This window comes from Anarrhichthys ocellatus, unplaced genomic scaffold, assembly GCF_004355925.1.
Source record: "Anarrhichthys ocellatus isolate YVR2014 unplaced genomic scaffold, GSC_Weel_1.0 scaffold16, whole genome shotgun sequence".
Taxonomy (NCBI): domain Eukaryota; kingdom Metazoa; phylum Chordata; class Actinopteri; order Perciformes; family Anarhichadidae; genus Anarrhichthys; species Anarrhichthys ocellatus.
Genome location: NW_022280046.1, coordinates 5277414 through 5292261, shown reverse-complemented (window position 1 = coordinate 5292261; position 14848 = coordinate 5277414). Strand labels below are relative to the sequence as shown.

General features: G+C 39.0%; 1 protein-coding gene across 6 annotated transcripts; it reads right to left on the bottom strand.

The window, feature by feature from the left end:
• Nucleotides 1-802: 802 nt before the first annotated feature.
• On the bottom strand, nucleotides 803-14500 carry pip5k1ba (phosphatidylinositol-4-phosphate 5-kinase, type I, beta a). 6 transcript variants are annotated; one of them, XM_031855631.1, is made up of 15 exons: nucleotides 14400-14500; nucleotides 11200-11429; nucleotides 10080-10210; nucleotides 9146-9263; nucleotides 8878-9030; nucleotides 7850-8146; nucleotides 6475-6659; nucleotides 5921-6001; nucleotides 5635-5683; nucleotides 5460-5544; nucleotides 5222-5368; nucleotides 5040-5124; nucleotides 4436-4532; nucleotides 3255-3324; nucleotides 803-1762 (listed from the first exon to the last, which is right to left on the bottom strand). In XM_031855631.1, the coding sequence occupies exons 2-14, from the start codon at nucleotides 11269-11271 to the stop codon at nucleotides 3286-3288; spliced, it is 1539 nt and encodes a 512-aa protein (XP_031711491.1). In that variant the 5' UTR covers nucleotides 11272-11429; nucleotides 14400-14500; the 3' UTR covers nucleotides 803-1762; nucleotides 3255-3285. The 6 variants fall into 6 exon arrangements, with proteins under 6 accessions (XP_031711491.1, XP_031711492.1, XP_031711486.1 ...); XM_031855632.1 differs by having other exon boundaries at nucleotides 5228-5368; XM_031855626.1 differs by having other exon boundaries at nucleotides 5460-5683.
• Between the last annotated feature and the right edge of the window lie 348 nt (nucleotides 14501-14848).

Genomic DNA, 14848 nt, shown 5'->3' with positions numbered 1-14848 from the left:
TGCCACCATGCGCACACATGTACTCTATTGTTTACTATATTACTCATGTGAACATGATACAAAAGCGACCGGCGGGCTGGGATTTCCGTGCTCGTCTGACTGGTTTAACCTGTTCAGGTTAAGACCCTGGACAACAGAGAAGCCCAGTAAAAGCTGGCAACACTGTCAGAATGAAACTCAAGTCAGCAACAGCTCTGATTCTCAAACCAGCCACAGTATCATGTAGTGAATTTGAGTAAAAGTTGATCTGATGAAATACTATGGTTCAGAGGAGAAACAGATACACAAATTAAATCCCTGAACAAATTCTTCAGTAATGTAGATAAATGTGTTTTAAAGTTTTAAGTTTCACAAAATGTAAATCCGCAGTTTAAGTGCCGACTACAGATGTTTTGATCTAAGTCAGATTTAACCTAAATCCTCTAAACCTGCAGTGTTGGCTTCACACTCTGCTCTGTAAAGCCACCAGTGGGTGAAGACGGACACAGGACATTACTGCACATCAGATATTAAATTGAATCGAATCGGTAATTTTATCAAGCAGTCGGCCTGCGAACCAAAGAGAGCTCATGTGATCAACAGTATGCAGTAGTGAACAGGAAACACGTGCATAAAATGCAAAGTACAGGAACTTAGATTCACCACCTATGTATCCTCATACTGTAGTATATGATTGTATCATTTCTGCGCCCCCTTGTGTTTAAATATAATATGGCAACTGATGTTAGCGTTTCATTGTCATTACAGATACTGCAGTGATTTGTTGGGTATGCATGTACACTAAATATTAATTCTCAAAAAAGAGTGAAGATATAGGAACATAATTTATGAATTTATTTCACAGATACAAGTTCAAAATATTGCTATAATACAGTTGTGGGCCTATAAATCACATAAAAGCATAGATTTACAAACATTTGAAGGCAAAAAGAAGACAGTTGATAAAAGTACAATATGGTCATTATTTACCTCCAGGATTCAAAACAGTTGAAAGCAGGCATTAGTTTTAATAAATCCCAGTGAAGATGAAATGTTCATTCTCTAGTAATGACACAGGAACGCAGCGGATTCTACATACTTGAAAATAGAACAAATTAATAATTGTCTATTGTAATATTAATTTATTGTTTTATGCAAATTGGGATTCTAAAATGAGTTACACATAAAGTTTATCAGGGTATAAACTCTGTTTTACTCATATTTGAATGTCTCAACAGAAGAATCTTTCATTCAGATTCCTGACTCCTGAATGATCTCAAATCGACTCGATGTAATTATATGATTTAAAAACAACAGAAGTTTTTCCCCTGTAGCTGATTAAGTTACAAGACAATCTATTTCCTCAGGGATCCAGCCGCTGAGAACATTTGCACGGCAATTCAGACATCCAAGAGGGGAGGTCAAACTCAATTTTCTTTGTTAGCACTGTTAAATTAGCAGCAAAGTGCAAATAACAAGAGAGGAAACGGCATCATAGTGTTTTATAGTAATACAGTGGTTCAGTGATCTTAACACACAGAAACACAAACTGTATCCCCATCTCTTATTCATGGGATTTCTAATCAAGAGCCAGTGATTTGGCATATGTACTTTGACTAAAAAAGGAAAGTCATAGAGGCACAAGGTGATGCTCACAGTGGTGAAACTGACATCAACATGTTACTGCTTGTAGTTTGTGTCACATTTACACTGCTGTGGGGTCCTGATGTCTCGACACTGTGGGACTGGGAGGTCAAAGGTCAGAAGTCCAGGTGGCTCTTCACTAGAAAACAAAGAAAGGTTATTAGTTCCTTTTGTCATTTAGGTACCAAAGCACAACAGTTGGTGTTTAGAGTCAAACTAATTAACACTAGAACATTTACACAAGGCAAAATGTTTGAAGAGACATTGTTATTTCTATTTGGAGAGTCAAACAATTCAATTCAAACAAGCTGTTTTTGGATGATTTAGCAGCCCAATTATTCAAAGCAAAAACACTGGATTGTGAGCACATCCAATCCCAGTTGTGAAAAGGTGCAGGACAAAAGTAGCATGCAAAACTAAAAGAGAGGTATTCTGCCTCCTGTCAAGGTATCAGGGCTCAGGTCAGGTTCAGGGTTCGTTGATTTATAAAGAAATTTCTCTGTCTTGACTGTTTCAATCGTCTGTGTCCATGCGTGCCATGTGTTGACAGAGATGCAATGCTGAGTGGGAAGAGGGAAAATGTTGCATTAGCCTGGCATGCTAATGGTCAGTAATAGATGATATAAAGCAAAAATATAGCTTTAGGCGTCGGATCAGGTTCTGGTCTCAACTTTGTCCTCTGGGTTTAGTCGGGTCGGGCAGAAGTTTTGTTGGAGTTTTTTTTTAAGTATTTCTTTCCCCCTTCAGGCTGCAAATGGTTTCCATAGACATGCATGGGATACCGTCAAAGGGAATATCATATATATTTTAATGCTCAAGCAAGTTTCATGTATTTACACGTTGATTTTCATACCTTACTAAAATAACTGAAAACCAGTGGCCGCCTGAGAGGAAGGAAACACATATTCTGATATTTAAAACACTAAGATAACTTTGGGAAAAGGGTCAGCAGTAATGGAAAGTGTATGTAATTAGTGATTCATTGGGTCAAATATGCAAAAACACTGTTATGGTCCTTTTTGGTTAAAGGTTAAAAACAGCTGGGAACCAGTTAAAAATAAGAGTCAAGAAGACATATGGCTGTCAGAGAAGTCCAAGGCCTAGATTTCCCTTTAACCCTCACTGTACTTTAGTTTTTTGTCAGAGGCTTTCAGATCAGATTAAGTCCAGCATCTGCAGGCTTCCCACAGAGCCTGAGTAGAACTGCTTAATGTGGGCTGAAGAATTGCTTCATATACTGTAAGCCCGAATGAGGATTTATTGGTTACGTAAGAGAAGTGCTGTAGAAAAGGGGATTCACGGAGGTTTCTCAGGCTGACACAGACTTAAGGACTGAGGGGCGTTGGGGTGGGGGACGTTGCTCGGCTGAGTCATGCAGTATTGACATCACAGGATGCCAGTGGGGCCTCTAGTACACAAGCGCTACCACCACCGAAGAAGAAAGTTCCAGGAAGACGTGACAAATCGCATGCTGCATGCTGGGACAGCGGCAAAAGATTATTCAGTGTCTTCTGCTGATGTGAGTCATCATCAGGACCCCTGTGCTTTTTGTTGATGCATAGGCAGAAACTGTCTTTTTCCAAACGAAAATATATATAACAAAATCAAAATGGGTGTCATTGGCTGCTTACAGTTTGTGGATGCTGGGACACAAACGACTGTTCAACTCCAGCTGGGTTCCCTGGGTGAGTCTGTGTGACGCTGAAAATGCAGAGACACCCAGTGACCCCTGGATTCATCATGAATGATGTCACCAAATACACTAGTGCAACAAAGTACGAGGCCCACTGTCCTAATCGTTTTAGGGAAAAAGTCATGAAGTTATGAGAATACAGTTGTAATATTACAAGAATAAAAAAAATCTTAATATGTTAAAAATAACCATTTGATAATTGTATTGTAAGTAAACAGGTGAGAGCTGTCAAAATGAGGGAAGAGCTGATACTAATAAATACCTCATTATTCACCCCAAAAGAAACAAATCGAGATCATTTCAGATGGTGTTGTGCAAAAGTCAGAGAATTTGGGAAATGCGCTGTTTTGCTCTCTTGCACCGAGATGAGGATATTGATAGCCAGCAGCTGGTTAGCTTAGCTTAGCACAAAGACTGGAAGCAGGGGAAAACAGCTTGTCTGGTTCTGTCCAATGGTCACAAAATCCACCTACCATCACCTCTAAAACTCACTAATTAAGTTATATCTTGTGAGTTTAATGCATAAAAAAACACAAAGTGTAAAAACAGCAAGTTGTAGTTAAATGCTAGAGTTTGAATTTGGGGATTGCAGTGACTTCCTGGAGTCTTATTATCACCATGAGTTCTCTCAGAAACTTGTTTTTTGTACAGGTTAAACAAATGAAATATAATTATTGAACTAAAGAGGTGCTGGTATAGGCAGATTAGTTTACCTTTAAGGGGAACCTGGTTAACTGTTTCCCCCTTTACTTCCAGTCTTTTTGCTAAGCTAAACGACTGCTGTGTAGCTTCATATCCAGCACAGAAATATGAGAGGGGTATCCATCTTCTCTAACTCTCTGTAGGAAAGCGAATGAAAGACACGTTGGGCTATTGCTTCAACAGCAGTGTGAAAGTGTTAGAACATCAGTTCTTCCAGCAGGCCTTCAAAAACTCATCATTTCTGTCTTGAAATACAGGTTAAAACATTTGCTCACAGGACTTTATGCTTCAGTTTAAGATATCATGACTTAAACCAATGCAAAACACTTCAGGAGTTTCAGCCACTCTGCTGGTAATAAAGGAGAAGGTTGAATGATGTATATTGATCAATGCCATGTATTTAAAATCATTTCATACCAAATAGACGTCCAGTTCAGAGTCTGACTGGCTCTCGCTGAGAGACGGCAGAGGATCGTCCAGAGCGATTGTTGAACTGGAGGCTCGCCGGGCTTCACTGCAGCATCGAAATACACAAAATATTCAGTAGTGTAGAGAAATGAGCAAACTAACTTACTTTCTGCTCTATAGCTCCACTTTTGATGACATTTGGTTTGTAAGGAAAATGTAAACATACGGCCATTTTAAATGACTAATGCAGTGGTTTTCCCTCAACTTTAGTCACCCTGAAGTTAAATGAAGGATACAATTAAACCTGAATTTCAGAATAGGATTTTTCTTTCTGAATTACATTCAATTGAAGTGAGTTCTCCACAGTCATTTATATAATTTTTATTTTGTATTTATTTTGACCACATGAGCCCTTTTGCAAGAAAAATAAAAAAAATCCTCCATATAGACTGTAAAGGATGCAAATAAAAAACTAATATATTTTTTTTATATTGTCACTGCTCAGTTCAATACCGGCTTCCAGCCTTTTTGTGAAGGTGAAGCAATCAAACATTCTCAACTTTCTCAATTCTTTGAAATCTGACTAAAGATACAGAACTTAAGTGTAACGTACCTGTTTTCAATGTCCTCCTCATCGTTTCCTGTGGACTCAAGAGAAACTCTCGGAAGGAGATCTGGTTGCTTGGAGGAGCTGTAAACTGTTGTGACAAGCAAATCATCAATAAGCAAATCAAGCAAAGCCTCTTAAAACATTACAAAAATGTCTACGAGAATATCATGAAAAGCATTCCTTACGCTTACAGTTTCCATCCAGGTTGTCCAAGCTCTGGGCCTTCTTCTCATCCTTCTTCTCTTCCTTCAGTGGGGACAGAAACTCCTGAGAGGCAGACTTTGCCACATAGAAGGAATTCTTCTTCCTCCTTGAAGACGCTCCTCTTAAGGCTGAGGGACACGAAGAAAGAGCGATTTTTCACTAATCTCACACTTTATGCAGGACGAAGAATACAGGAGTTGTGTTAGCTCAGCGACTTACGATGAATCTTTTTGAATACGGTCGAGCCCATGAAATTCAAAAATCTGTCCGCATAAAAACTGGGCCTGTGAACCGACACCGTGTCCTGAGAAGCAAAGAATGCCGTCAGATACACACACACACACATGAACGCGGTTGTATGGACATAAAAACACACAGATGAGCAGTTACGTACCCCGTCATGTACAAGAGCTTTCCAGGAGTGTTCCACCTTCTTGATGAACCTTGAAGATTTAATAATAAATAGATTAAAAGCATTTAAAACATTTAACAATGTTATTTCTAATTAATTGTTTGATACAGAATACTTAAAATTAGGCATAACGAAATATTTTACACATTTGAATGTGATTTCATTTAAATATTACAATTGGTTTAAAAAAATGTATCCAAATAAAGAAATGTGTCCGTGCACATGAGAGAATAAATAAAGACTAAAGGTGTGTACAGTGTGAGCTCACCTGTAGGACTGAAGAATGTCGATGATTCCCAAAAAGATGAGAAGGTTCTCATCTTTATTTTTGGCAGGAATTCCACCCAATCTGAAAAAAAAGAAAGATGAGTTGACGACAAAACAGAAACGTCATGGAATTTATAATTTTCTCATTTTGGTGAAATAGTTAACAGTACACCTTTTTTTAAAACTTGAAATGGTTGCTATAATGCTGTCAGCAGGGAAATCATCCCCATAATCAAATTGGACCGGATCACACTATTGTGGCAAACTTCTCAACAGTCAGCTTTTGTTCATGGCAGAGCAGTTTGTGTAAGAGAGCAGAAGAAAGAGCAGAAGAAGAGACCGACCTCATACAAACTTTAACAACAGTTAAATGTTTGGAGAGTTTTTTAAGCATATTACTTTACTTCACACTATCAAACACACCTTTCCATATGTTTGTAAGACTGTTACCAAAAATAGCTTTCAGGTAGCTGCTGTGACGTTAAAAAAACAGTATTTTTCTGTATTACGTGCCCCCAGAGAAATGGTGTTTACACAGGAAAAACATTTTCTCACGTGTCGTCATCAGCCACCAGTTCTGGGGCCTTCGCGTTCCCCTGGATGGACTCGAGGGCGGTGGAGTAGAGGACTTTCTGTCCCTTCCTGCTGTCACATCGGCTTTCTCTGCTCAGCGGCTTCCGGTCTGAAACGTGAATCCCCAGCAGGAGACTGTAGTCCATGATCTTAAAGCTCTCAAGGACCTGGCGAGAGACGGAAAGTGGACGTAAGCAAAAGCAAACAAAAAAAAGTCATAATGGGGCTGACAAACCTGTCCCGTTTCATTAACAATTCATTTGAATGCTTATTTTTTTGTTAGTCAGAATATCCTCGAGCTGTCTCTCAAAGGCAGCATCAAACATATTTAGTACGCATAATGACATCTATTTCAGTGAGAAAATACCACATATGTTCATGGTTAGATTTAGTATATGCCCTCTTGCTCATATACTCACTGCAACAAGGGTTGTGGGTCAGAATAGCCAGAAAAGCATGCTGGTAAACTGCAAAATGCAACAGGATGCAGAAGGACATCCTGTTATTTTTGACATTCTGCATTTGGCATACTATGTATTGAGACATACTAAATCTTTTTCTGACATACAAAATAGTATGGGATACAGAAGGTGTGGGATACAGCTCATCAAGCGTGACCTCTGACCTTAAACAAGCTTTATATTGACCTGTCCCACACCTAAGCAGGTCCAAATTATAAGGGCTAAACCTTGATCTGCAAAACAAAAGTACAACACAACATAATCCTCAATCCCTCTGACTAAACACTGATGTCACGAAGTAACTCCTGTAAACAAAGAGGCCTTTACTTTCCACCGTGTTACCTAATACAGTAACTGAGGTCATGCAAAGAGGCCCAATAAGAGCATGTTACACCCCAGACGGGCCACTTCGTGATCCGGAGTCCAGCTGCACAGCCTGTTCATACAAGTCAGGTGCTTCGCTCCATTGGCCGTTAATCCTTTATCAAGTGACCACTGTTGTTTCACATTCATGGAATAACAGGCAGGCGCTAATGAGGTCATGATAACAGCTCATGGTTGCATAATGTTATCTAAAGGGGCGGAGTGGTGCCCTGATCACTGGCCGAATTCAGTTCAGGCTGAGAGATTTAAACCCACTGTTAGGAAACTACTGTATTGAGCTTTCCTTTTGGACTCTTTGTAACAATCTTGTACTTGGACACAATAATGTATATATGCTGTGCGTACACATTGAAAAACCACCCATACTAAATTCAATTTCTTGTGGTGACAGACTCTGAGATACTCTGCACTGTTGCTGAAATATGATGACACTTTGAACGGAACAGACATTACCCAGAAAACCAACATCATGACCTACTGCTAATAGATATAAGATCGTTATGTGAACACACCCGACAGTCCCTCTGCAGGGTCTTCATCAGGGCACTGTAGGTGTCCGGGTCGAAGTGCAGGCCATCGTGCATCTCCTGGAAGTCCAGGTCTTTGAACGTGGGCGAGGATTTGACGCGCTCTTTGCGCGAGGCGCGTCGTTTGTACGAGGAACCCTTCAGGTCGTACATGTAGTGCATCTTCATGGCGCGCGGCAGCACGTTGTTCATCACCACCACGCGGACGGTGACGCCGCTGCACTGGATGCAGTAGAGGCCGTAGAACTTGGGCAGCAACGTCCTCGGATTCTGATTCAGATTCTACAAGAACAAAGAAAAAAACTTTCAGGATAATATGTTCTGTAGAAACGTACATACATTACTAATGCTATTGTTTAGCTTGTAATCAAGTCAAACTGCATTTAGGTCACATGAAAGTTGACAATTATTTTAAAAATTGTTGGTAGGAGGAAAAGTGAAGGATTTTTACATTTATCTCTCAATTTAGAGGTGCCCAGTGAAGTGTTTTTTGGCCATTAGTAGTCTTGTTTGTGCAAGAAGAAGAAGATGCACATATAATACATATTCCTGCAGCGGCTTTCATGCTTTTCCATTGATCGACCGTTGCCGGTGCTACCACACAAAGGCATGTAGTAATGTGCAAACAAATGGAAGGAACGAGTTTTAACTACAAAAGCACATCATTGGCAGTATCATGTCATAACGTGAAAGGTTGAGTGTTTTAAAAAGATATTTGCACGTTGTTACAACATACAAATATACTATTTATGACGTGATAAGTATAAAATTAGGTTATTAGGTTTAGGTTATACTGTGATGACTTTTATTCCTATAACATAGAAAGTTTGAAGATATAAGTTGGTGTCAGGCGGGGGTGGACTCCCCATAATATGTGACTTGTATAAGGAGCCTTCTGTGCCACAGTGCACCTTTATGTCCGAAATGTCACTTTTAGCATGTTTGCTAAAAATATACGCTGGTGTGCATGTAAACACAGAGAGAGAGAGTTTGTGTTTGAGGAAGGAACTCACCATGTAGTAACCAGGAAGCAGCTTCTGCAGGAACTCGGCCTCTTTGTGCTGCACCGTCTTAATGATGAACTCATCGTCACTGGTGAGGTAGAACCAGGAACTGCTGGCGCCGGGGTTGGCCAGCTCGATCAGTGGCTCGTTACACATGGAGTACTGCAATTCAGAATGACGCAACAGTCTTAGCAGGAACAAGTATTGCAATCGCATCAACAGAAACTTCCGCCACATCGTGCTGAATCAGAATGAAGCTGTGAATTTCCACACTGACCAGGTAGTCGTCTGGCTTGATGCCAAACAGCTCTCTGAAGTAGCGAAAGGCCAGCGGTGCGTACGTTTTCAGACGGAAATCTGGGTAGTGATGTGCTGGAGTCAGGTTGCTGCCCTCACTGGAGAACAGAACAATATATACATATGTACGTTAGGAAAATAAAAACATATCAATGCACAATAACAGAACAGTGTACAAAAAGAAGATATTTGCACATGGTACAGATGTAAATGATATGATTAATGATGGCTAAAGTCCACTCAGCTTCTTCAGTTTCAGGGTCCTGCTATTGTTCATGCTGGCTCACTTTCACACTGTCATGGCTTACTGGGACACTTGAATAGACCAGAGCCATTGTTAATGCTATTAGTAACACCGACGCTTGATGTCAAAATGCCTGCTGTGAAAAAGACCAGTTGCTGAAATGTGTGGTTATCTACCAAACCACAAGCAGGGTAATCCGGTTGTAAACTTCCAAAGAAGTGACTTCATTTATTTCTTAACATTAAGACAAATGTATGCATGCTGGTTACATCTTTATGTATTTATGCAATTAAGCTTGTTAAATAGTTGGTCATATTTTATTTTATGGATCCCATAGTATCTTAATAATTTCCTGAAAAAGGAACCTGTAAAATTAAGCATTACAAAGTATTTGTTTAGGTTAACAGTAAGATAAGTTTGTCTTTCCTTTTGTAAATATAAAAATTGCTCTTTGTTGAAAACTGTTGGAAATCATTTAAAGACAGAGCAAAAACACGTAGACGTGTAGACAAGTTTCAATTCTTCCAGCCGTACAAACACAACAACCTACCCCTCCCTTTCGCTGTGGTGAACCAGGGACAGATATTTCAAAACCTCACCAAATAAAACCAGACTCTCTGAATGTCTAGATACCAGTGAACAAAAAAAAGTGTAAAAATGAGAGGCCTACCTGGGCAGGAACACGCTCTCCACCACAGAGAAGTCCTGCATGAGAACATCTCTGTCCGGTTTAGAGCTGAGGTTTCCCACAGCATAACCAATACCCAGCTGAATGGCTCCTTTCAGGGCAGCTGCCGTGGGCTGAATGGGAAGACGAAAACATATATGTTTGAAAAAAAGGAATCAACTAGTTCTTCTATTGACAATTGAGACCAGCTCAACTTTGTTACGTGTCACGCCACAAACTGCCTACAAACTAAACCTTTCGGGCATCAGTTTGTAGCTTCATGTCACCCGCTTCTATTGAAAATGACTCGTAGCTTGTTGCTGTGTTGCTCATCGTGTGAGCCCAGCGTTCAATAGTGGGCCTTATCCATAGTTGCTGAGATATTTCAGTCTGGACCAAAGTGGTGGACTGACTAACAAACTGACTAACTCTACATTCCTAGAACAAAACAAAAAACATTTGTGATAATTAATAAATTAATTTGTTAATAGAGAATCAAATGTTTTGATGGTAACAAGTCGACAAGAAGCCCCTGATAACAACAGCAGAAAAGTACTTTAATACGGAGACAATTTGACCAAAGCATGAGGTACCTAATATAGTATTGCTAGATACAAAAAAGTACAGTACGTGACATTTTTCATTGATCTTATAAAGTAATTTCCCTCCAACAAATTGAAACTGAAGATAATCAACCCAAGCATCTCTTTCATCACCGCTCTTTCCCCTCCATCACTAAACAGCTGTTACATAACTGACCAACAAAAACAACATTTAGCTGCAGGTGTGGTGTTGCTCTTTGGAGCTCTCATACGAGGAAATGAAAGATTTTTTTCCCTCTTCACATTTCTGAACAAAAAAACGTTTTCCTGTCTTATAGTATGAAATATACTGAGAGGTTTTATTCTCAGTCTCATGAATATTTAGGAGGTAGATAAGTCCAGTGCAATACACTGTAATATGTTGTTCTTAGTATTTGAATGACTTTATATAATTATTTTCTGTTTTGATATCAGCAATGATTCTGGGAAAAGGAATAGTCACTTTCTTTAAAACAGGGGATGTTTTGAGATATTCCCTTCCTTGGAAAGCATTACACGACTTAATACTGACGTCTGCTTACCTTTTTATGATCCTTTGACGCTTTAGAGGGTTTGGTTCCTCTTCCTACACTGTCTGCGGTGGCAGTTGACATCTTTCAGACTGAGAGAACTTGATCAGAGGGAAGCTCAGCAGTCCTTCCTCCAACTGTGAGGCTGACTTCCTTCTTTCCTCACAATGATGAATGACCAGACGCAGTAACTCAACCTCCAATAGGCTTTACCGAAACTGCATTTTCCAGGTGCACCGCTCCTGTGTAGGTGAGTTAGAGAGAAGAGCAGTTACACAACATGCAACATTTGCATGAATGTCAGTGCAGAGCCTATTTCACCTAGTCATAACCTGCTCTTCTGAGGTGCAGGGGCATTAGCATTTTAGTTTTTAAAACAATCTCTTCTACAGTTTGTCTGTAGAACACATATGACTCACAGAGTCTTGAAATGTGCAGACCTCTCTGTCCGGGGCACTGCTGAGTTCTGAGGGACCGTCAGTGTTTGTTTCAGTCTTTAACTCCAGAATCCCTCCCAACAACCCCTGATCCTCATTAGGAAGGATTGGAAAACCATTACATGTCAAATTCCCCTGTTTTATAACAGTAAGCAAAAAGGGCTTAGTGTGTTGTTGCTCACGTATGTCTGCAGAAATATTGCTGGAACAATCCATGTGTTCATGAAATTAAAAACATTTCCTCCTGTCATACATTTGCAGGGGGATAGATTCAATATCAGTCAATGTAAACAACTCGTGGAAATGAACTTTAACTGGAGTTTGCAACATTTCTTTGTTCTAGCATTCTGGAAGCTCGAGAAAGGTTTATATAAATAATAACACGTTATATATAAAGACAGTGCTGCTGGGGCTTGCAGGATCTACAGAGGCCAAATCAGTGTCCAAAATGCTTTTAATTGGTCATTAAAACTTATTGATGACTTATTATACCAATCAGGTACGTGTATTGGCAAAATGCACTCATCAAGGAGCAGTACAGTTGAAACTAACCACAAGTGGTATTTAAAAATGTTTGTTTCGCTCAAAAAAGCTGTAAAGTCCTATTTGTTTTGTTTATCTTTTGTCTGCCTACGACATTGCACTGATATTATTCCGTCTGTTTAGTTCCGCAAAGAAAATAATGCAACAAAATTTTGTTTTACACCTTTTTGCATAATGCCAGACATTTTCTTCTTTTACATTATTACATTTTTTACATTGTGTTTAAAGATTTCTTTAAACTTATATAGTGTGCCTCACATCTAGTTCCTCGCCAGCTTTTCCATAAAGAAACGTGCACATTTGTCTAAAATCACATTGACTTTTCTCATTTTAAACAATTTCTGCATACTTTCAGGGACTCATTTGTTTTTGACCTCATGAACTGTGCAGTTTTAAAATCTACCAAGTCAATAATTATGGAGCTCTTTTGAAGTATAAAAAATGGATTTGGATTATTTTTACGTGTTATGTGAAGTAATGTCTATTATTAATAATCACTTATAAGTTCAACATCAGCTATAAGTTATCTAAATCTGTCTAAAGGTTGCCAAAGATGTTGTGTTAAGTGTAGCTTAAATTCCGATGTAGTCGAACAGACTCTTAAGAAGTTTCAATTCTTTTCCACAGTTTCAAATCGTTTCAAATTATTCACAGAAAAAATGAAACAGTATCTACAACAATAAAACATTTTTGTTTATGTTTTGCCAACCTATCATTTATCATAAACACTGAATCATAAATAAACAATAATAGGCCTAACACTGAGCCTTGAGGAACTCCACAAGTAACCTTTAATCATTTTGAATTATTGTTATTTATCTTAACATATTGACACCTAATTGTGCAACCCGTCTAACGACACGCGCGTGCTGTATTTACCTGGCTACTTGGGTATTACAGAGAGTACCTGAGTGCTGAAGGTGTTCTTCCTAAATTGTTTGTTTATCTTTAGGGCCTGTACTGGCTCAAATTACACAAATGTTGACTTGTGAAACATAAAAAGTTCTTTGGAAAACATCTTATGTCTCAAACAAACCTGCAGATCCTAACAGACAAGCCCCTGTTTATTTTATTAAAACCGCCTCAGGATGTAGAATTGTGGTCTGACTCGGGGAGAATGAAACTGTTTCATGAGGTTCATGATGAGGAGGTACTCAGTTCTCCACGTCGTTTGAGTGATTGAGTGGCTGAAGAGATCACGAAACCTGCTAAAGTTGAATCTTTCTCATAGAGAGACTTTGTGATTAGTGGCTATAGAGTGAATGGGATTAATTATATGTACGTAGAGTCTTTGACAGTTCATTTCAGGTTTCCTCTGCAGCACTTTACATATTGAAATCACACAGAATGACATAACAGCTCAATGTGGCTAAAAACATGTTGGATTAAGCATTCATAAGAAAATTAGCTTTCCATCAGCGTATTAGAAAGATTAGTTGTATGGCTTCCCATACAAAACAATGACAAAACATTCATTCTTAGCCTGCTAATTGCTGATTAACAACCCTAATATAAGACCGCTAAATAATACTAAATAAAATACAAGACAAGCATTTAAAATACAACATAATCCATTGTCAGTGGAGACGGTCTTTCATTTTAACATAAACTTAATATTATCGCGATCATTCCATCAATGAGGATAACTCTAAATATTATAGACACCTCTCAATATAATGCAATGCAGTTCAACAGAACCACATACAGCTTCCAAAATGACTGTAAAGTTGAACCAACACCTTTTGAAAACATTAGAACCTTTAACATTTTGAACGTTATGGCCATCACAAAGGAGGATTTATCACAGGGCTGTTGAAGATTGCATTAGTTTTAGCTATAGGCTGTAGTTTATATGTAACTCAGGTGTACTTAGGTGAAAGTTTAAACTAGCACACTCGCTCGACATGCACACTGCAGCTCTTTTGCATACATGTAAACGTTGACAACCACTGCGAGCTTATTGCAGACATTTTACTTTCTCTCTCTGACATTAAGGGAAGTGGAGCCCTTTATCCTCTTGTGATACTATCATCAGTCCATTTTCCTCCTGAACGACACACAAACTGACACTATAATGATTATTTGTATTCGCAACAGGAAATAAACCACTAAACCCTACAAGCTTAGGGTTAAACAGACAAAAGTAAAACAGGCCGCTCCATCCTCACTTTATGGTAGGGTTGGCAGGAAGAAAAGCTGCTCGGCAGAAATGTACGCTCTCTGCATTCTTACCTTAAAGGGCATTGTGGTATGATCACAGTGAAGATTGCAGGTCAGTAATACTCCGATGTGAACTCTGTGGCAGACTGAACTCTGTGTTGAGATGGGGAGCAAAGTGCTGCAGCAACTGTAGAGCATCCTCACCACTTCCTTCCTTCCTCTCTCTCTCTCTCTCTCTCTCTCTCTCTCTCTCTCTCTCTCCCTCTCTCTCTCTCTTTCTCTCCACCTACCCGTTGCATTATTCCTCAGAAGCTACATGAGTCAGACTGAGTTGTAGTTGTTAATATTGCTTAATAGAGGTCTGTGGGAGAAAAATGTTAGTAAGACCAGACGCTATTTTCCAGACCCTTTTTATACTGTTTATAATACTTTTAAAATTCTAAATTATAGTTTTCTGTCATTATGCAACCTTTATTATTATTAATATTTTTTTAAATGTAATCTCTATTTAATCAGGCATC

Excerpts from the sequence above, each read along its gene's own strand:
- pip5k1ba (XM_031855626.1), bottom strand. The coding sequence starts at position 11,271 with ATGTCAACTGCCACCGCAGACAGTGTAGGAAGAGGAACCAAACCCTCT. Across the intron at positions 6,660-7,849 it reads CCCTGCAGAGGGACTGTCGG|GTCCTTGAGAGCTTTAAGAT; the intron begins GTGTGTTCACAT and ends GTCTCTCGCCAG. Across the intron at positions 5,684-5,920 it reads GACATTCTTCAGTCCTACAG|GTTCATCAAGAAGGTGGAAC; the intron begins GTGAGCTCACAC and ends TAAATCTTCAAG.